Source organism: Salvia splendens, chromosome 13 (genome assembly GCF_004379255.2).
Source record: "Salvia splendens isolate huo1 chromosome 13, SspV2, whole genome shotgun sequence".
NCBI lineage: Eukaryota > Viridiplantae > Streptophyta > Magnoliopsida > Lamiales > Lamiaceae > Salvia > Salvia splendens.
The window spans coordinates 28,334,157-28,355,441 of record NC_056044.1 but is presented as its reverse complement, the minus strand read 5'-3'; the positions used below and the strand labels follow the sequence as shown (position 1 = coordinate 28,355,441).

The following is a 21,285-nucleotide window of genomic DNA, read 5'->3' as shown; positions in this document are numbered from 1 at the left end:
GATTTGGTAATAATTGGAGTTCAAAGAAAGTAGGAAATGGCTTGAATTAGGTTTTTGGAGATCACCGCATATTCTCAATGGACCGCTGAGTTCATATCATAGAACCTCTGAGTGATCCCTGGACACTCGTTTTTCTTTCATTTCAACCCTAATTCATTATGAAGTGTCGATAAAATACTTTATTCGTCAATCGATTATATGTCTCACTTTTCCTTTCACTTTTTTTTTTATCTTGGGATGTCCTCTAATAGATGTCAATATTTTTTGCTAAATAAACTTTATATTTTATTAAATCATTCCACTCATACATTATTATTAAAATAACTTAATTATAAAAATATGATCCACATTTAATAAGTTTTTCGATTTATTTATCTTTACATATTTTAAAGTCATGCCGAGTCAAGTAAGATGCATAGGAGATGGAGTGAGCAGTATTTTTCCATGTTAAGCCCACTTAACAATTTAATTTAGGCTGGATCCAGTCTAAATTTACGTATAAAAACTTATTACGGCAATATGCTTCAGTAATGAGTTTGGGCCGATCACTTTCAAGTAAATAAAAAAGAAGTATTATGGGTAAACAAAATACTACTGAAATCCAAAACTTCGATTTGGAGTTTTTAAGAATTTTGGATGTTCGAATCAGATCGAATATTTTAAAATTTAAAGTAATCCAAAATGTATTTATAAATCTAACAAATATAAAACTTTTGTGTTGAACAATTCTAATTAGATTTTCATATTTGGATATTTAGTATATATTCCAAGAGCACGCGTACACATGCATACATTTTATGGAATTTTGTCTCTTCTCCTCACTACACACTTTCTTTCCAGTTTCCAGTTTCCACCCCTTCTTCTGCAAGAGGACAACTTCTCTCACTGTTAATTTGAAAAATACTACTCTGTTTATTCTTTATGCTCTGGAATGCAGTTATATTTGGGTGCGTACATTGTGTCCGGTTGTAAGAGCATTACATTTGGGAATTTTGTTGTTGCATTGATCATGAAATCTTTGATTGTCACCTCTGTCGATAAGCTATGAAGTTTTTATGAAGAAGCGTTTCTGTTACAGTCATTGCTGTCTGACCCAAATCCAAATTCTCCTGCGAACTCTGAAGCTGCTCGGATGTTCAGTGAGAATAAGCGGGAATATAATCGCAAGGTCAGGGAAATTGTGGAGCAATGCTGACTGATACATGCAGTTAAATCCTGTCCTGCTCGAATCTGCTTCGATCTAGCAACGAATTGCCATGCTGCTCATGTAGGATTCTGTCATTTGTGCTTCACTCCTCATCTATGAACCTGTTACATATCATACCATTATGTTTTCTTTTTTTAGACGTTTTTATTACTCACAATTTTAAATAATGTATATTCATACTCCATGCTATATACAAATTCAATGTTAAATGTATTTTTTAACAATTGTAAACAATATTTATAAGATAACTCCATGAAGTAAAATGAAACATAACAACAGCATGTTTCAGACTTCCAAATAGAAGATATCCGACTGTAAAAAAATTATTACTACTACTACTATTTATGTAAATGGCATTACAAGAGTGTATATGAAATAGAAAGAAAGGCAAAAATCACAATCAATCCAGAGCAGCAAGGGTTCAACAATTACAAACTTCACACCACACCAGATTTTCATAAATTCCCACCATAACAATTCTGTAGCACTATACAAGCAGAAGAAGAACTTCTAAATTTGAAAGCCAAACCAAACACATTCAGTAATAGGTATATTTTCTAAACTGCTGAAGCCTCTTCCTGTGTCTGTGATACAGCCTATAAAGAAGAAACATTGCAACTTTGTGTTTTAGGGTTCAAAATTTGCTTTTATACATAAACAAACTTTAGCAAGAAAAGGAATAACTCACCATGTTTTCTTTATCTTCTTGAAGAGCTTCATCTGGCTGAGACTTTACTGGCTCCACAGCTGCCGTGAAATAGCGAAACCATGAGGATATTAACATTATAAATAAAACAATCATTATATAGAAATATCACAATCACCATCACTACCTTTTGCGGGCTTCTTCCCCTGCTTCTTCACCTTGTCATCGCCTTTGGCAGAATTTTGCTTCCCCGGTTTTGAAGGTTTCCTTTGAATGCTACATCCCCTGGCTTCAGAAGCAGGCTTCGAGACTGCAGGAATCTTGGACACTGACCGTCTGGTCTTCTTCACAGACTCATCTTTAGATTGCTTGGCTTGTTCAATCTCATCAGAAGCTGTGGGCAGTGACTTTGGCTTCACCTTCTCAACATCAGTAATAGAAGATGTGAAGCTACGAGCATCATCTTCAGATGACTGGTTAGGATCTGCAGGTGCTTGAGAGCCAGCTATAGATGCATCTGAGGGCTCATAGTTCTCAGAAATCTTGTAGCCTTCAATCAGTTCTTTGACAGATTCTTCAAGTCCAGAAAGTTCGTGCTTGCGCACATATGACTTCAGCTCATCACTCATCTTCTGCATAGGCTGCACACAGACACACATCTAGTCATTAAACATATCTGATAAGCAACATTAATGACCTAAACTGCCTCCAAAATTAGGGCATTCCAAATAAGTAAACCATACTGATTGACAAGGATTTATACCTCACATCCGGCATCCAAAGCAAGCTTGAAGAAGCCAAGAGAGATGGAGTGCTTGCCAGCAGTTTCAGAGTGCTTAATATGAGTCAGCCAGTAAGATGCTGATGCTAGCACGTTGAATTTCTTCCGATTGGATGATTTCGAAGCATGGGATAGAGGCGTGTCACTCTTTCCTTGGTTAACAGCAGCCCTCTTTGATCTCGCCTCAGAAATAGGCGTGATACTACTGCCAAAAGACTTGGAAGCAGGGGTGGCGTTGGACTTGGAGGGAACGGAGAGGCGTCTAGGAGGCTTGGCAGACTTCTCCTTGCCCGAGAGATCAAGAACACTCACACTCTTAGTCACACTTGAGGCAAGCCTTCCCCTGAATATTGACAGGCACAATATATGAAACACGCAAATTAAGAACCAGAATTCATAGATATGATGAACAGAGCACGAAGAGTGGGATCGTTCGATTGCTAACAATAATCAATGCAGAATTATAATCTAATCAATATTCTACTGTTTTCATAGTAAACTATTGAATTCATCTTATATTCGTTAAATTCTCGTAAATTGTGGCAGTATAAAACAGCAAACAATTATAATGAAGATAAATTGAAGAGGACATGATCTGATAACATAGAGGCACACCTTTTAGTGGCAGAGTGGGAGTTTGTGGAGTCGGCGAGCGGCGGTTTCTCCTCCTTGGATCTCGTAGCAGATCGGAGCGGATACCGGAGAAGCCTCGAGGTCGATTTTCCTGCTCTCGAAATAAAGCGCAAAATTAAGAAAATTACGAAATTCTTGGAAATCAAATTGTTAAGGGAAGGGGGAAAAGTAAACCTTGGTCTTTGGCAGCGGGATCCTCCATAACAGCAGACATTTCTTCTGAATAAAGAGATGAAGAGAGAGAAATCGTCGGAAGTTTTGTGAAATTGATGAAGATCGAGATGGAGAAGTTGAAGAAATGAGAGGTTTCTTATATAAAATGGGGGGAAGAGTTGATGAGCGGGAAAAAAGAGAGGCTCGCTCTAATTTTAAAGGAAAATAAAAATAAAAATAAAAAAAGCGAATGATAGAAGAAGAAACGGCTTCTTGAGGGCCCATGCATTTTTGAATTTCAAATTTCGAATAATTATTTTTTTATCATATTTATTTCAAAGAACAGGAGATTTTTTTGACAATTGCCAGCTGATTTCTTGGTATAATTGGACTTTATTTAAAATTCCTTTGATAGAGTACTTCTGAAAATATAACGTTACATTAAGAATATTTTCAATTATTAAAAACTTAGACTATCAATATTAAAATGAGTTTTGAATTTTCATCTTTTTTTTCCAGAATATACCAATTCTTAATAATTTCATTTTCTTGAATGTAGAAGCTATCGTAAAATGCTTTATATTTGGATTTTTTTTGTAATTAGAAGAGCAGTAAGAAAAAGTGCAAAGTCATTTACCGTTGTTAAAGAAATGCTGCTTGTATAATACATTTCTCACAATTATATACATGTATACTAATAATGTTGTTCTCTCTCTGACTCTCTCTCTCTTTTACTAACCAAGCAAGAAAACAATGTCTATGTACATAAATTTGCAAGAGATCATAAGTTCATAGTAACCAACAAAACACTGGCATTTAAATGAGTCTAGAGCGCAAATCTGACTCTGTAATCTGTGAAGGATCGATCACGATTCCATGAATTTTCTTTCGTCTTCCAGAAGTATTCGCGTGAGACGCGGAAGAGCCAGTTTGGAGCTGCACGTGAGACGGTATAGGCATCTCCTGAGAGTAACCAGAGATGCAGAGTGATCCAGAATCATCTTGCTGCCAGTACACTTGTACCATTATACCCCTAGGACTTTCTGCCGATTCTGTTCCTGGAATACCGATAAACCTTGCTCCAATTGGAACCTGCACGTTTCGAAGGACTGTGTCATTAACTGTTCACATTGTGTGTAAGATGTGGAGAGTAGCGTGCTAATACGTACTTGAAGAGACACCCCGGTATTTAGCATGAGAGTGGCAAAGGTGCCCTCAGCCGCAGCAGTTTCCAGTTCTGCCTGTTTTGCTATATTCAGAAATACTTCTTCGAGAGTTGTTAGCCCGAGTTGGATATCAGCTATGCCGAACTCTTTCTCTCTCTCCTGGAGCTCAGTGAAGAAGTTCTGGATATTGGGAAAACAGTTTTAAGCACCAGTTGCTAAGAAGATCACTAATGTGGAAAATGTGTTGTTTACCTTTAATAGCTTCTCCTTTTCGTGGGGGATAACGAAGGTCAAGAACGATTTACTCTCCTCTTTAGGTGTAACATCCAAATGCTGCAATAACAAATCACAGAGTTATAATTTTATTCTCAGTAGAGCTCTTTAACTAGGTGGGTTCAGACTCTTACAGATTCGAAGAACTCTTTCACAGCTACATGCTGAGAATTATTCAGAGTATCTGCCTGATCTGGAGGACTACTAACATCCCCTACAAAGCTTATATTGGCAATAAACCCTGTTCCAAACTGCGACTTCAACCTTATCGAAGTCCCAATGCAGCGAAGTCTACCTTTCGCCATAATTCCTATTCGATCACCTAAGATATCCGCCTCTTCCATTGAATGAGTTGTTAAAATAATTGCACGTCCCCTCTTAGCCCCTTCAATGACGTCCCAGACATGCCTCCTAGTTATTGGATCCATACCTGTCGTCTGTCGGTTCAAAATGACTTTATCAAATTAATTTTGAGAGATTTATGTGGGTAAGTACAGATTTGAGGAATGAATAAAAGATTCTCAACCCACCGGCTCATCCATAATAACCAACTTTGGTTCACCAATTAGGGCAATAGCAACACTGAGACGGCGTCTCATTCCCCCACTAAAGCTACCGGCTCTGACTTTAGCTGATTCAGTAAGTTTGACTTCTCCTAATAATTTCTCTACAACCTGTTTAAAAGGCACATTTGTTTGAGTTAATTTTCAGGTAGAAGTCATCTTATTTTAGTTCAGGATAGTGATTGGTTATCGTCCACTCCTACCACAAGAACGTGACAATATCAGGATAAAATAAGATTTGACAAAACTAGTACTGTATTTGGTAAAACTGGGAGAGGAGTATGGGGTTGAAGAGTCCTTACCGATTTAATCGAAGCAGGGTTCAGACCTTTGATGCTGGCAAACAAGTAAAGGTGCTCTTGACCAGATAGTGCGTCCCACAGGACATCGAACTGTGGTATCAGCATAACAAGAGTTAGTTTCCTTTTACAACTTATTATTAACATAGTAAAAAGTATACTTGTCAGACTAGAAACAGTAAAGTCTTTTTAAAAATGAAATCTTGGAATGTTCACTTTATTTCAGCTCACACTGAATAGTTACAACACTTTCTGATGTCTGAAGCTTCGGTTTCTTTGAAGCTTATGGTAGAAAATCTATACTTTTAGAAACATTTTAACTTGTAATTCAAATTCAAACAAATACAAAACAGTTTGTAAAATGAGTGTCTAAAAGTAGATTGATAAGGACGCAAAAATAACAGTATTTACTATGTGAGCTTTCATTTATCAAGTATTCAGAGGTATAACTATAAAGTCAACGATGGCATGAGAAAGTTCAAGGAGCAGAACCTGAGGACAGACTCCTATCATCCTCCGGATGGTCGACATCCCAGTAGAGTTCCGTATAGAATTCCCATAAATTAAAGCTGTCAACATATATTTAAGAACATTTATATGAGTCATCATTCAAAAGAGAAGCCACGAAAGTGAAATACCAAAGGAACACCTCTCACCATCTCCACTAGTGACTGGTGTAATCCCAGTTAAACAATTGATAGCAGTAGTTTTCCCAGCTCCATTAGGTCCGAGAAGGCAAAACAGCTGATCCTTGGGGAAGTTCATCCATATGCCCTGCAGGTATTATATCCACAATTTGATTCAGCATGCATTTTTCCACAGGCACAAAAATTAAGAATAGCTAAGCTAACTTTGTATATCAATGAAGCTAAATTACATCTATAAGCTTTGTACTTCATCCAATCAACTTAAAATGATAATTGCAACCATCCTCTTGGAGAAATCTACAATTAAGTTTTTCATGCCTTCCTTTGGAATTGTCAAATGTCAATATCATCAAATTCCTCATCCTCTAGAAAGGATGCAAGTGAAAACTTATACAACGATCAACAGATAAGTTAGCCCTTAAAAATGCCTTCCTTCACAGAAAATTAGTTGCTTTAATTTACAGTTTTCTGCTTCATCTAGTTGTGCTGTATTCAGTACTCATTCTGCAGTATGAATTAAATCATGAGCATGCAGCTCCGTGCCTTAGCTACAGTTCAATAATGAAGTAATTGCAGTAGCTTTGAACAACCTATCACTCTTACAGTCGGACAGCTTGCTTAGGTTAGGCATTCCTCACTAACAATTCTATTAAACTACTCTAACAGGCACATCTCATGTGATTAACTTTACCTTGAGGGCATGGTAAGGAGAGGTTCTCTTGCACCTGAAGCAACCAATCTTTGTTGCCCCAGCATAAGTTTTCACAAGACCACGTATTTGAACTGCAATGCTTGAGTCGACATTGGCTCCTGCAGCTTGCTGTTTCACTATGGTTTCCTCTTCTTGTACATCCTCATTATCCGGATGAATGTTTTCCAAGGATGGAATTGAGCTCATACAACTGCAAATGCTTCCCTCTGAGATTGAAAAGGCATGTCAGACATCTTAGTAACCAAACAAAAAATTCAGGTTAACCAACAGAAGAACCATATACTGATTACCTGCTGTGTTGTTTCCACCTTTCCCAGTCCAGTACCCAGGAACTAGAAAGTAGAATATTGGTTTTCTTACACCAGATGCATTCGGGAATATATTGTCAAAGTAGATGGCCAGAACGAACCACAAACAGGAAGTTGATACAAGCCATATGTAAATATCATTCTGATCATATACAGAAATTTAAGTAAGTAAATTAGTGGTAGCAGAAGAATGGCTTCAAATTCCAGTGCCTGATAACTTATTTTAAGAGTAATAAATTTTCCAGAGTCCTAACAATAATTGACAGGGTATATAGAATTGATAGACGCTGAAGGTTCGACGTACGATTGTTATGACACATTCTTCATCACCAGGTGCGCATCTCAACCTCCCTTTCCAGCTGATACCAGGATCTTGAGGAGTTTCCGTAGCCTGTGAAAGCAAGTTTAAACCTGCTGCAAAGAGATTAGGTGGGAAGAATGACCACACTGTTTGGTAGGTCTTTGAGAAGTCCTGGCCGTAAGGAAATCCAAATGTTGTGACAATCTGAAAAATAATTCAAATATCTGTTATCATGGATAATCGCAATCTCTTCTGTAACTTTCAAATGAAGTTCTGACCAAGTTACAAACCTGGGTCAAGAAACCAATGATAAAGATGAAGTATCCCACAGTTGTGGATGAAGATGACTTGCTAATAAAGGCAGACAGCATAAAGGCCAAACCAACCTGTCAAATAAAACAACAGAAAATTCTAGCACTCAGAATCTCCTTGTGCATTTTTCATGAGTCAAAACTTGAAAACAGATGAGAACAGTCCTAGGATGAGCAAACCTACCATACTCAATTGGAAGAGGTAAAATAGGAGGAAGACAACTGCAAAACTGTTTTTCAAAAAGAAATCAAATTGGAACATCATCCCAAAAAGTACTGTTAGAAGGGATGAAATAAGAGTGAGTATTCCCTCCCATGTGAGCCATGATAACCAATATGCAGTATCATAAAGACCCATCATCGTCATAGTCTGTTCATGAAAAGAACACACACACAAATGGATTAGTACTGAGCATTGCCAAGCTCATAATACAATTGGCCGGAAATGCAAAACCTAATACCTGACGAAGTTTGAGTTCTTTCTCTGTTATCAAAGCACTGATTTGGAAGACAAAAGAAAACATGGCAATGGCCAAGAAAAAGGTCGGTCCTGCATTCTGCACAGCAGAAAATATTTCAAGTGCGGGGTGGGCGAATTCCTTTATACTGACAACCCAACTAAAGCTCGCATCTGAAAAATATGTAGTCAGACAATGAGGATATATTTCAGGTTAAGATTGGAAAGAAATGTACATATTCGATGTAATAAGGTGAATGAATGTAGCAGTAGTCATACCTCCCACTAGAGATCTTGCAATTTCTCGCTCTGCAGCTAGCTGAAGCGGAATTTGAAATTTAAATGTTGGATCTTCAAAATTCCCTCGCTTAGCAAGTGGAGTAGAATTAGTCTGTATCCCATAGCTAATTACAGTAGCATTTCTGTCCATGAAATGGAGAGCACCAGCACACTGCATGGGATTGCTGGCAAGCCAATCGTCTGTGTCATTTGGTGTTCTGAAGCTTATAACCTGCTCGAGTGATACATAGTCATTTACTTCTAGTTACAGAATGCAAAAAAAATCTCTAAAGTAATTGCAGGCTTAATATTATCATATAGCATAGTTAAAATATCAGAATCTGTATCATGGTCTCTCATCATTAACCATATGGATCTATAAAGGTTGGACTGAAATAACTTACAAGAGGAAAAATGAATTAAAAAACAAAAACAATTCAATTTTACTTATATAGAATTCCTTCTCTATGGAATACATTACAGTTACACAATGTGAGATCACAGATTCCTTTCTCTGTGAAATACACAGTTACACATTGTCAGATCACAAATTCATAAGACTGCACCATACGAAATACCCTATATACATATCGACAAAAATAAAAAAACACAACCTAAATAAGGGGGTCAGTATGGTATAGATTACCAAGATTGTCATATCGTACACCTTACTGAAAAGTCGACAATGGTATACCGAAATATCGTTATACCAAAATCTTGTTTCATACCGTTATATCATATCGTATGAAAATTCGGCATATAGTGTATTATCCGTACATATCGCTAGCGTGGTTTACCAATAATTCGGGATATACCGTATACACTGAAAAGTACGATTTATACAAAAATTTTGGTATATCAGTATATGCATACCGTCGTACCGGTATACCAAAATTCCGATATATTTTTGGTAAGATAAGTGTGATTTAGCGGTATTTTGGTACATTTTATCATCCCTAAGCATAAATCACAAACAATTTGTAGTGAAACCAATCAAAATAATGACTTATCAGATTAATTCAAAACAACTTAACTGATCATATAACAAAATTAATTGATAAAACTAAGCAAAATCAGAGAAACAGTAAAACCAAAAGCAGTAAAAAGGCTAAACACAGACCTTGTCTTCAGGAATGGGCCTGCCAGGGTTATTCGCTCTGATCCTCCGCACAATTTCTTGAATCCTAGAACTGTCATTCCCACTCCACACGAAGTCAAAGCAGGGCATCTTAGCGTAGTACTTGTCCTCACACTGTGGAATAGGCGGCGCCACCAGCGGCTTCGGGTCGTCATTGTTTCTGAAGGAAGAGGAGGAGGCGTAGCGCGCCTCGGTGGCCTCCTGGATGAAGAAAATGAGAGCGATGAAGAAGAGCGAGGAGAAGAGCTGGAGGAAAGTAGAGCGCTTGTTCCGCCATGAGAGCAACAGATTTTTGAAGAGCAGAGCTTTGTACTGCTGCCACAGCAGTGGAAATCCTCTCTGCGTTTCCATTTTTTGGTAGTTGATTTCGGTGATTTTGGTGTGATTTATATGCATGTTAGGTTGACCGATTTGCCCCTGAATAAAATTTCGGTGGGATTTTAATTTTTAATATTCTAATTAATATACTAGTCTCATTTTTGTTTTTCGATGAGGGTTTCGTGGAAACATGCGCAGAAATTACATTCAAGCCCCATCATTAAATAATAAGTCCTACACTTCTTTAATGTCACCATCTATTCTATATATTCAATTCTTGTTAACTTGAGTTCAAAACTAAAAAATAACAAAATGAAAAACAAAATCTTGAGGAGCGAATAGTCATGGAGTACAATTGTGAAGAGATTGGCGTTTTCACCCTAAATAGACTATTAGTTTGACATTATTATTATTATTTCTTTGATAGAGTTGAATAGTACTACAAGGAAAAGTATATGTTACTAGTATAATACCGATATGAGAAATAATCTACAAAATATCGTAGTTGGAAACTTGGAATCTCTTTCTTGTGGCTGTGGAGTGTGGGCCAAATATGAACTTTTGGAGACTTTATTGCAAAATTGACTAATCTTTAGTAGTAGTATTTGATAAGTATATCTTTCAATCCATGTGATTGGCTCTTCGACCCACTAAATATCTTACATTTTGCTATTTTAGACAATCTGACATCTCTTTTCACTTTTTATGGATATACTTTTTCATGTTTTATCCTTAATTTATCTAATTACAAAAATAATGAATGTTATCCATCATTCTTGTAACATAAAATCACAATATGAGACTTTCCTATGCAAAAAACACTTTACTTATAGTGGAGTAACTTTTATTAAAATTCGTTCGGCATTACATAAGCATAAAAAGTAAAATACTTATGCTACTATCAACAATGGATCAAATTCCTTCTTTTATACTTTAAATTATTGAGAAAATACAAAATATTCTTAGGAATTAGAATGAGTGAGCTGCAGGCCAAAGAATATTTTGAGGTTACTTTCAAAGGGTAGTTTTGTGAGTTCGGTTAGATTAGGTGAAGGGTACAACGGACATTCAAACTATCGCACACCATTATTATTAGTTTAGTCAATAATAGCATATATTTTGAATGAATCTTCATCTACGCTTACGAAATAATTAAACTAAATAATGCCACTTCTACTTGCTATGCAAGCAAAATATATATAGGAAACGACGTGACATTTGTTTATGAATTTCATGTGAAATTTCGTTATGCATAATTTAGTTCATGTGAAAAGTTAGTTAATGAATGAAGTTACATTATTCTGGGAGGGGTTGAGATTTGAGAAGTCAAGTTATTTAAGCTGTATATTCAACTTATGAAGAACGGTAATTAATTAAATTTCGATGGCCAATGAAAATGAATTTGTCATAAATTCGAAAGTTTACTTTCTTGATAGCTACTCTTATATTCTAGTCTACTAAATGTAGTTTTGTCAACAGTAACTAGGTCACTGTTTTTACGTTTATTGGATAGTTGATTATGAGATAGTGCCTAAAATGATAAAGTGACAATGACTGTGTTTAGCCTTAAGAGTGTACTAATATCTAGCGTAAACAAGGATTAATGGGTGTTTATAATTATTAGTAAAGGGAAAAGATTATTAAACCAAATATTAAGAGACTAATATGTAAATTCAACATACAAGTTGACCAACGAATACACGTTTCAAGAAATTTAATACTACTTCAGATTGAGATTAGGTTGTGAAAGTTGAATATTGGTTTAATCAACATCGAAATTTGACAAAGTGGGAGCAAGACGAGGTGATTAAGGAATAAGGATGATTAGAATCTAACCATTAACTAATCCTTCATCGATCCTTTCACCTTAAGCAACAATAAACAAATTGTGTTGCACACAAATAAACGACCATCAACTTCGAACTAATTATTTATTCTCAACTCACTTGGTTAGTTAGTTATACGTATGTGACTACGTCACAATTTAATTATTAAACTAAATTCCGTACGACAACTTCTTTCCATTTCAAGGAAAGTTCACAACTCATTAATAGCATGCTTAGTAGATTATCTACCTAGAATGTCTAAATTAGTTATCATATACAATCCGTATTAAAGTTTTATTCCATATGGAGTATAATTTTAGCATATAGGAGTAAATAGATATTTATACAAATTGTACTTATAGAAAGTATAATGTAATGTATATATTCATCTAGTGGTACGGTAGTTATTAGTTAATGCCTAAATCTAAGCATTTTAGATTAAAACAATGCCAAAAACATTTAAAGATGCATTTATAAAATATTTTTACTTACTGGACAAGCAGGAATACTTTGAAAAAGACATTTAAAAATACAATGATAAAAAACGCGTGAGCTACTTTTCGCGGAAATACAATTGATAGGAAGGGTATTTATGTCATTTTTGGTCGAGTTGATCATTTCCGTTAGCTCTGAGATTATAAAAGGTGTGAAAATTGGAGTGACAATGGCGGACTCTTAAACCCAAAAACTCTAACTCAAATTATGCAAATTAAAAATTGATGTTCAATAACTGTAAAGAGAGAATTTTCGATTGCACGAGCTGAATTTTGACAAAATGGCGGATTTGCCGAATGCGCCGTCGAGTTTTTGGACTCAGGCCAATGCGTTGCTGAGGAAGAATTTGACATTTCAGGCGAGTTCTCTCTCTGTTCAGATGAAATGTTTCTGCATCAAATCTTGGATTTCTTTTAAATAGCGTTGATGTTATACTTCTGTCTGCTTTTAAGTTGATTATTTAAATGCATGAGATATCTCAGTCATTATAATGGGGGTTGAGCTGCTTTTTTCGATTGAATTTCGCTGGTTCCATAGGTTCCACTTTTCAAAATCTATGTTGCCGATTATTATACTTCATTTAAATTAAGGCCCCGGTTAGATGCAATCGATTTTTGTCCAATTTGTACATGGAGTTTTTCAACATTACAGAGACACGATCATAAGTAGGGGCCTAGGGCCTTGGCAACTCAAATGGGGGGTAGCGTAGTGTTTGATATTTGTAATACGTTTATTTGATAGTTATCAGTTCAAGGATAAAGTTTTGGATTTATTTTAAACTTTTTCTAATGGAGTTTGATGTTTTAATCCCAATTTTAAAATACTTTTTCTCGGTAGATTATTCTAAACTACTTTGCACTTCCCCTTTGTAGAAACGGAGTATCAAGACAAACATCCGACTAGTTCTATCCCCATTCTTCCTCTGTTTGTTGCTTGTTCTCATCCAATCTTTGGTGGACAACGAGTTAGACAAGCCCTCAAACAGGTGTGGCTGCACTTGTGTCGATACTGATGGGAATGGTCAATGTGAGAGAAGATGTGGGATAGAATACTCAACTTTGGACCAAGGGTTCACCTGTCCCATTCCCCATCCACCAGCATGGCCTCCATTATTACAGATACCAAAGGAACAATTTCGTGCAGTGAGAACTGAGTCTACCTCATATCAAGACTTGCCTGATGATTCGTGCAAGAGAACAGGTTCCTGTCCTGCAACTATGCTTATTACAGGAAATAACCGAACATTTGGACAAAGTAAGTCGCTCTTCAATATTCATCTACTTGATTGCAAGATATGTAAAAGTATCCAATTTGTTGTGTGCGCCAAGATCATGTGGGCATTTTGAAGAATTCTCTTGTGGTTTGATAGGTGTGGCTGGAAACATGTTCCCAACACCATCCAATATAAATTTCTCTGATATACTGTTCAGCATAGCTGATGTGGCCTTGGTTAGTTTTATTTGTTTTTCCATTTGTCAAATTTCTACATTAAGTTTGAGTTCTTTTTCTGGTAGTGAGGGTAGTAGAACTTCATTTCTAAGACTGCAAATGGTTTAGTAATATTGATGACTTACATATGAAAGTTTGCTGTTTCAGGGTTCGGAATCAAGGACTGAGTACACCAATTTTCTTGATGCAGCATTTTTTTCCAACACTCCCCTTGATTTTCTTCAACCTCAATGTGCATCAAACTCACATTTCTCCGTTCCTCTCCAATTAGGTTCTGCTACAATACAGCAAGGTTGCTTTCATGGACAAAATACGTCATCAATATTGTTTATTTACTTTGTAGAGCAATAAGCATTATGTGGATATGGTAATTTCACTTACTTATTTATGATCTAACTATGAACATTTTGTATTAAACTCAGATGCACGTTGCATTCAAACCTTGCGTTTATGGCGCAACAATTCTTCAGAGATAAATGGTGAGCTTTACAAGGGTTATCGTAAAGGGAACCCAGAGCGACAAATTAATGAGATTGTAGCAGGTTCGTCACAACATCTCAACACTGGCAATAAATTCGCCATTTTATTTGAATTACCAAGTTCACTGTCATTTTGTTTTGCAGCCTATGATTTTGTTAATTCAAATGAGAATCTATTCAATGTTACAATATGGTACAATTCTACATATAAGAATAACACAGGCAATCAGCCTCTTGCTTTGACGCGGGTGGCTCGTTCCGTAAATTTGGTATCTAAATCCTGCCTTTTCTCATGCTTTAAATTACTATTGATAGTTGCGTAACAAAAATGAAAAAAGGTGCTTCATTTCTTTTATATGTTTTACTGAAATATGAACACTTCATGTTACATCCATTTTTTCCTTCTTTGGAGCTGTGGGGCAACATACTTTCTATTAATATTTAGATTTCACCGAATAACCTCAGAACAAAATAGATTAATTTGATATGCTGACACTGTTTCCCTTCATATTATATTCAAAATGTTTTTTCTATTTGGCGGAGGAAGGGGAGGGGAGGGGAGGGGTGGATTATTTTCTACTATTAACATTTAAATTTAGGTCAAATGACCATAAGAAAAGAAGATTTAGCTTGAGATATTTCCACTGTTAATCTGGTTATATTAGCTCTGATGATTTACAAAGCCTGTACTAAACCAATTTAGCTACCTGAGGAACCACATCTCATGGTGATATTATTGTCCTATTACCTATATGAATGTAAAAATATTGTATAATTATTACACATTTCTTGCTTTAACAAACCTTCTTAAATCCTGATATGTATTTCCCATCATATGAATCTTGCTTGTGACTTGCATTTGATTCAATAGTCAAGTCTTATTTGTGTACCTTCTTGAATCTTAGCCACAGCTGTGACACGATCATCACTCAGTTCTCTAATCTTGTTACTATGCAGTCATAATTATCTCTGCATCGTGCTTAAATTTTGAATTTTATGTATTTCCAATGAAAAAGCAACTACTTTTACCTCAACTAAATGAAATGAGCTTATATATTTGCAGATGCCAATTTTATGTTGATATGTGTGCCTGCCTATCATCTTTTTTGTGGAACACTATTGTTTGTCAACAATGTTAAATAATATGGATCAAGTTTTTCTTTTGATGAAATATTAGATTAATCATGCTAATTTGTGTATTCCATGCAGGCATCAAATTCATATCTTCAATTTCTATTAGGGCCAGCTACAAAATTGCTTTTTGAGTTTGTAAAAGAAATGCCAAAACCTGAAACAAGACTCAGGCTGGATTTCTCCTCTCTCCTTGGGCCACTCTTCTTTACCTGGGTCATTTTTCAATTGTTTCCTGTAAGTTACATTATAGTTATCTCTCTTTCAAAGCAATATATTCTAAGTTTGAACCTTTCAAGTTGCAACCATGTGCTAATAGTAGCTACATAGTTTCAATAGTTTTTCTTCTTGTTATATACTCTTTTCTTCTCTCGGGGAAAAAGTTTGTGCAGTTTTCATTTCCATACACTAACTTCTAAATTAAATGCTTAAGATACTACTTCTCATATCTCTAATGTAGGATTCTAGAAAATAATTTTTTCCTACATGTTAAATTAATCACGAACTATCATTTTTGGTTTGAATCTTAGGTAATTATTGTCATTACTAAATTTAAGATACAGATATTAGCATAGGGATGGATGTGACTTATTTATTATACAGATAATCAGAAATCAAACTTATATACCACAAGAGTCTTACTCAAGATCTTCTTATGAAGTTTCAGAATATTGCCCCTCTGCATATCAATCAGCTAATCTGATTTTACAGTTTAATGTTAGGAGTTAAGTTAGAACTCCTACAGTTCCTATGTCTTTTGACTCTTTTCTGTAGGCATATTACCTATGATTTATGAACTCATGTTGATTAATAAAGTTACTGAGGCTCGGATTTTTTATACACATGGGCAACTTGTTCAGCACCAAATGTTGCCAATTATAACACTTATATGTGGTGTGTATTTTCAGGTTATACTGACATCATTGATTTACGAGAAACAATTCAGATTGAAAATTATGATGAAGATGCATGGGCTTGGTGATGGACCTTACTGGATGATATCTTATGCATATTTTCTTGCAATATCTACAATGTACATGATATGCTTTGTGGTATTTGGATCAGGCGTAGGTAGTTATTTCAACTGCTGAACTACTTGCAATTGTTTTGTCCTTTACCAATTCCATAGAAGTTCTTTAATTACTGGAATATTTGACTTGCAGGTTTAAAATTCTTCACACTAAATGATTACAGCATCCAGTTTGTATTTTATTTCCTCTACATAAACTTGCAAGTGTCTCTAGCTTTTCTTGTAGCTGATGTATTCTCAAACACGAAGACTGCTACAGGTGTGCCACTAAATGAGCACTTTTTTTAGTCATTATTTAAATTGATTTATTTGTTAGTTTTATATGATTCGTATTGGTTCAAACATTCTTAAACCTATAATTGCCAGTTGTGGGGTATATGATGGTATTTGGAACTGGGCTCTTGGGTGCCTTCCTCTTCCAGTTCTTTCTTGAAGATTCTTCATTTCCAAGTAAGCAAACATATTAAGCATCTTGTGTGGGTATTTTCGTAGATCATATTTTGGCATTTTTGTCTGATTGGTAACTTTCACTAGTAGATATATTTGTTCAGGTGGCATATTCAGAAAGATTATGTCTGCCTAGTATAGGTTCATTTCTCTCCTAGAATATGCTGTTTTTACTGGAAATTGAAGGAAGCCAGTATCTTGCATTCCCTGCTTCATTCAAATTACATAGAACTTAATATGTTCATTATTATGAAGACTTTAAGGCGCACTTCTCTTTATTAGTAAGATTTAAGAACCATATAGCTGATATCTGAATTGAAATTGTGAAAGGTAAGGTTACAATGACTTATAATCTATCGTTAGAAGCTAGGCAGAAGTTTTTCTTTTGAATTCTGAACTGGAACTGAACAATAAATTTAGTCAATGATAAATCTTTCAACTTCTGCATTTCAGCACAGTATTATTGTTTATTACGTATGTATTATCTGTTTATCTTATAAGACGAGCATCCATCTTCCTTTATATCGCAGGAGCTGGAATAATCGCTATGGAATTATATCCAGGATTTGCCCTTTATCGTGGATTATACGAGTTTTCACAATATTCATTTGCTGGGAATTACATGGGAACTGATGGAATGCGATGGAAAGATTTGAATGATAGCAAAAACGGGATGAGTGAGGTCATGATTATCATTGCTGTGGAATGGTTAATTGTTCTTGGTGTTGCATATTATGTGGATCAAGTTTTTTCATCTGGAAGAGATCCCCTGTTTTTCTTTCGGAGGCACCAAAAGAACCTCTCGTCATCCTTCCGGAAACCTAGCTTGCAAAGGCAAGGATCTAAAGTTTTCGTTCAGATTGAGAAACAGGATGTTGAGGAAGAGGTAAACTGATATATAGTCCCTGTAGAGAGTAGAAATCTTCACTGCTATAAGGATTCTGATATTCAATTATTAGATTTTTAGATGCAATTTGTCTCACTCATCGAATTTTCACTGTTTCAATTTGTTGATATTACTTCAGAGGGAGAAGGTTGAACAATTGCTACTTGAATCAAGTACAACTCATGCAATTATCAGCCATAATCTTAAAAAGATCTACCCAGGCAGGGATGGAAACCCAGAGAAATTTGCGGTGAGAAACCTTTCTCTTGCTTTGTCGCAGGGGGAATGCTTTGGCATGCTCGGTCCTAATGGTGCAGGCAAAACTTCATTTATTAATATGGTCAGTTTACAATATTGCAGTCAATCAGAGTTCTAGTCTTGTTTCCCCCAATTTAACATGGGATTTTGTGAAGATATTTGGTTACTGACATTGTTGTTTCTGCAGATGATTGGGCTCACAAAGCCCACTTCTGGAAGTGCATATGTTCAGGGATTAGATATATTGACTGATATGAACAGAATATACACTAGCATGGGTGTGTGTCCCCAGCATGAGTAAGCATCGATTCGCTATCATTTGGATTCAATATTTGGTTGAATTTCGGAATCCAATTTTTTTAAAAACTGATTGCAGCTTACTATGGGGAACTTTAACGGGAAGAGAGCATCTACTTTTCTATGGAAGGCTTAAAAATCTCAAAGGAGACTCCTTATTAAATGTAAGTCTATGATTTCCTGCAAAAAAATGTCAGGAAACCACATCGACTCTAATCATCTGCAATAAGCATATCTCAGTAATCGAGTTATCATACATGCATGTATTCCATCAATTAGTGATCAGGATGCACCCATGCATGTTTCTCCCCCAACCACCCCAAGTTCATTTCGTGTTATTCGCATTGATAGTAAGAGGACTAGTGACGAGCACTGACTGGGAGCTGCTGTGTTGAATCATTTAGCTGTTAGTACTTGTTATTTTCCTCAAGACAGACAAGAGATGTATAAGAAAAATAAATGAGCCTTTGTATGAACCTAATATAGCGTTGCTTATTTAATGGGTCTATATTTCGACACAGGCTGTGGAAGAATCTCTGAAGAGTGTAAACTTATTTTATGGTGGGGTGGCAGACAAACAAGCACGCAAATATAGTGGAGGCATGAAGAGGAGGCTAAGCGTTGCCATTTCACTCATCGGAGATCCAAAAGTATGACCATATCCTCACCTACCTTTCTATTATGACATTGTGATTCAGATATCGCGAACTTTGTTTGCTAATTGTTCTAAAACTCTTAACAGGTAGTGTACATGGATGAACCAAGTACGGGACTTGATCCTGCTTCACGAAACATGTTGTGGAACGTAGTCAAACGAGCCAAACAAAACAGAGCTATAATTCTTACTAGTAATTACTTTGCTCTCTCTTGTGTCTCCAACCCCATGAGCCACTAAACTCTTTTTAAACGCCAGTTTTAACCTTCTAATATTTCAGCGCATTCGATGGAAGAGGCTGAGCACTTATGTGATCGTCTTGGAATCTTTGTGGACGGAAGCCTGCAGTGTGTAGGAAACCCTAAAGAGGTATCTTTTCTGCCCACCACCAAATATTACATTGCTAGTTTTTACATATCCAAAGCTACTTTTGACATATCCAAATCCATTTATCTTCCAACTGCAGCTCAAAGCTAGATATGGAGGATCTTACGTGTTCACAATGACAACATCCCCTGATCATGAGCAAGAAGTCGAGAACCTAGTACGAATCCTCTCCCCCAATGCTAACAAGATATACCAGATCTCGGGGACACAGAAGTTCGAGTTGCCAAAGCAAGAGATAAGAATAGCAGATGTGTTTGAGGCAGTGGAGAAGGCGAAGAGTAGGTTCACTGTTCAAGCATGGGGCCTCGCAGATACGACGTTAGAGGATGTCTTTATAAAGGTTGCAAGGGGGGCTCAAACATTCAACACTCTCTCATAATAGCTGATGTTTGTCTATTGCTGCTTCAAAGCTTTCAACAGTTGATTCTGTTTTCGATTTTTTTAGGCACACTGTCGACTTTCTGTTGGATTCTTGTATCGTGTATTTACATATGTAATTAATTAATATTTGACGCCATGTAAATAGTATATCTTCAGGTCTAGGCACAAAAAGTGATTTTGTTGTAAGTTGCATAGAAAACTAAATAAAATCCATGTAATTTGTATGTTGAATGGTAGATTTGGAATATTATTGACAGCGTAATGTTAATTATGTTTGATACTTACTCTGCTTAATCAACAAAACTGGAAAAATAATTCCCAAGAAAAGTTGTACTACTACTTTTCTTATTATCAAAATTCTGATTTTTTTTCCAATTTGATAAAAAATAATAACAAACACCGGAATTTAAAAAATTAAGAAATTGTATTATTTTTCCATGTAAAATTCTGACAAACAAACGTGACCGTAGTATATAACATTCAAAATTATTTGCATCCTATATTGAAAAAGACACTAATATTATTGCGTAAATATTATGACTAGCTAGGGATGATAGTTGAAATATCAAAATTCTGCTCTGAAATTTTAAATAGCAAGATTATTTCTGGATTAAAAGAAGCTGTTTCTGGAAGCAGCATTTCTATTCAAACAAACGACTAATAAACAAATGGAAGAAAATTCAAGTTGTAACTTTCACATAGTGTGTGAATACTGAATTGTATGAAGATGGAATTGGGATAGGCTTTCTTATCATAAATGAGAAACTTTCATACAATTTCCAAATTTTATCATTTATTTTCCTGATCGGCGCAGTATAAATCGTTATCCAAATGTGTACACCATTAAGAATAATTTCCATTACACAAGTACAAATATCCTATACAATTTTTATTTTGATACATATTATACATGCAATATCTATTAATTTGACTAAGAACTTTGGCTAAATCTTGAGTCTATAATTTGATGAGATGCTAAATCAAAGAGTATTTAACAAGTTGTAAGGGTGAGGTAGTGTAAATTGGATTGTTTCTTGAATTTGTTAAAGGTTGGGCACATTGTATATGATCTACCTGTCACGTTTTATCCCTCCATGGCCCATGGTAAGTTGAATTATAATGTTTGGTTGGGATTTACGAGTACCAGACCATCTTCAATTATATATCAAAATTCTTTTTTTATGTACAAATTATCTCCAATTATATAACAAGCTCAAATTTATTTTTGGATTTTTCTATGGAACAACACCAAAGACATTGCAAACCCGCCAATTAGGGATGTCAATGTAGCCCGTAACCCGTGGGCTGACCCGAATAGCCCGCCAAATTTATAGGGTTAGGGTTAGAAATTTCTAGCCCGATAAAATTAAAA

General features: G+C 35.7%; 3 protein-coding genes across 5 annotated transcripts; 1 reads left to right on the top strand and 2 right to left on the bottom strand.

Moving 5' to 3' along the window:
- Positions 1–876: 876 nt before the first annotated feature.
- On the bottom strand, positions 877–3,602 carry LOC121760117. Of its 2 annotated transcripts, none has more exons than XM_042155731.1 (6): positions 3,442–3,602; positions 3,250–3,358; positions 2,617–2,977; positions 2,041–2,494; positions 1,896–1,954; positions 877–1,308 (listed from the first exon to the last, which is right to left on the bottom strand). In XM_042155731.1, the coding sequence occupies exons 1-6, from the start codon at positions 3,479–3,481 to the stop codon at positions 1,297–1,299; spliced, it is 1,035 nt and encodes a 344-aa protein (XP_042011665.1). In that variant the 5' UTR covers positions 3,482–3,602; the 3' UTR covers positions 877–1,296. The 2 variants fall into 2 exon arrangements, with proteins under 2 accessions (XP_042011665.1, XP_042011664.1); XM_042155730.1 differs by lacking the exon at positions 877–1,308 and adding an exon at positions 1,579–1,803.
- A 450-nt stretch (positions 3,603–4,052) lies between these two features.
- LOC121759928 (ABC transporter A family member 2-like) lies at positions 4,053–10,241 on the bottom strand. The gene is made up of 16 exons (XM_042155506.1): positions 9,857–10,241; positions 8,737–8,968; positions 8,462–8,631; positions 8,185–8,370; positions 7,980–8,075; positions 7,693–7,893; positions 7,371–7,530; positions 7,060–7,286; positions 6,378–6,495; positions 6,214–6,290; positions 5,725–5,814; positions 5,390–5,533; positions 4,994–5,296; positions 4,839–4,919; positions 4,590–4,766; positions 4,053–4,512 (listed from the first exon to the last, which is right to left on the bottom strand). Exons 1-16 carry the CDS (start codon positions 10,223–10,225, stop codon positions 4,237–4,239), a joined length of 2,907 nt encoding a protein of 968 aa, XP_042011440.1. The 5' UTR covers positions 10,226–10,241; the 3' UTR covers positions 4,053–4,236.
- Positions 10,242–12,683: 2,442 nt separating this feature from the next.
- LOC121762800 (ABC transporter A family member 7-like) lies at positions 12,684–20,169 on the top strand. 2 transcript variants are annotated; one of them, XM_042158806.1, is made up of 18 exons: positions 12,684–12,871; positions 13,386–13,767; positions 13,883–13,962; positions 14,110–14,254; positions 14,385–14,504; positions 14,586–14,710; positions 15,651–15,809; positions 16,481–16,643; positions 16,736–16,861; positions 16,969–17,052; positions 17,580–17,935; positions 18,075–18,275; positions 18,381–18,490; positions 18,570–18,654; positions 19,012–19,140; positions 19,233–19,338; positions 19,426–19,514; positions 19,612–20,169. In XM_042158806.1, exons 1-18 carry the CDS (start codon positions 12,794–12,796, stop codon positions 19,909–19,911), a joined length of 2,838 nt encoding a protein of 945 aa, XP_042014740.1. In that variant the 5' UTR covers positions 12,684–12,793; the 3' UTR covers positions 19,912–20,169. The 2 variants fall into 2 exon arrangements, with proteins under 2 accessions (XP_042014740.1, XP_042014739.1); XM_042158805.1 differs by having other exon boundaries at positions 14,385–14,710.
- The last annotated feature ends 1,116 nt before the right edge of the window (positions 20,170–21,285 follow it).

Excerpts from the sequence above, each read along its gene's own strand:
- LOC121760117 (XM_042155730.1), bottom strand. The coding sequence starts at position 3,481 with ATGTCTGCTGTTATGGAGGATCCCGCTGCCAAAGACCAAG. Across the intron at positions 2,978-3,249 it reads TCCCACTCTGCCACTAAAAG|GGGAAGGCTTGCCTCAAGTG; the intron begins GTGTGCCTCTAT and ends GTCAATATTCAG. Across the intron at positions 2,495-2,616 it reads CTTTGGATGCCGGATGTGAG|CCTATGCAGAAGATGAGTGA; the intron begins GTATAAATCCTT and ends GTCTGTGTGCAG.
- LOC121759928 (XM_042155506.1), bottom strand. The coding sequence starts at position 10,225 with ATGGAAACGCAGAGAGGATTTCCACTGCTGTGGCAGCAGTACAAAGCT. Across the intron at positions 5,297-5,389 it reads TGGTTATTATGGATGAGCCG|ACGACAGGTATGGATCCAAT; the intron begins GTGGGTTGAGAA and ends TTGAACCGACAG. Across the intron at positions 4,920-4,993 it reads TGAAAGAGTTCTTCGAATCT|CATTTGGATGTTACACCTAA; the intron begins GTAAGAGTCTGA and ends TTGTTATTGCAG.
- LOC121762800 (XM_042158805.1), top strand. The coding sequence starts at position 12,794 with ATGGCGGATTTGCCGAATGCGCCGTCGAGTTTTTGGACTCAGGCCAAT. Across the intron at positions 16,644-16,735 it reads GGTATTTGGATCAGGCGTAG|GTTTAAAATTCTTCACACTA; the intron begins GTAGTTATTTCA and ends TTTGACTTGCAG. Across the intron at positions 19,141-19,232 it reads CACTCATCGGAGATCCAAAA|GTAGTGTACATGGATGAACC; the intron begins GTATGACCATAT and ends AACTCTTAACAG.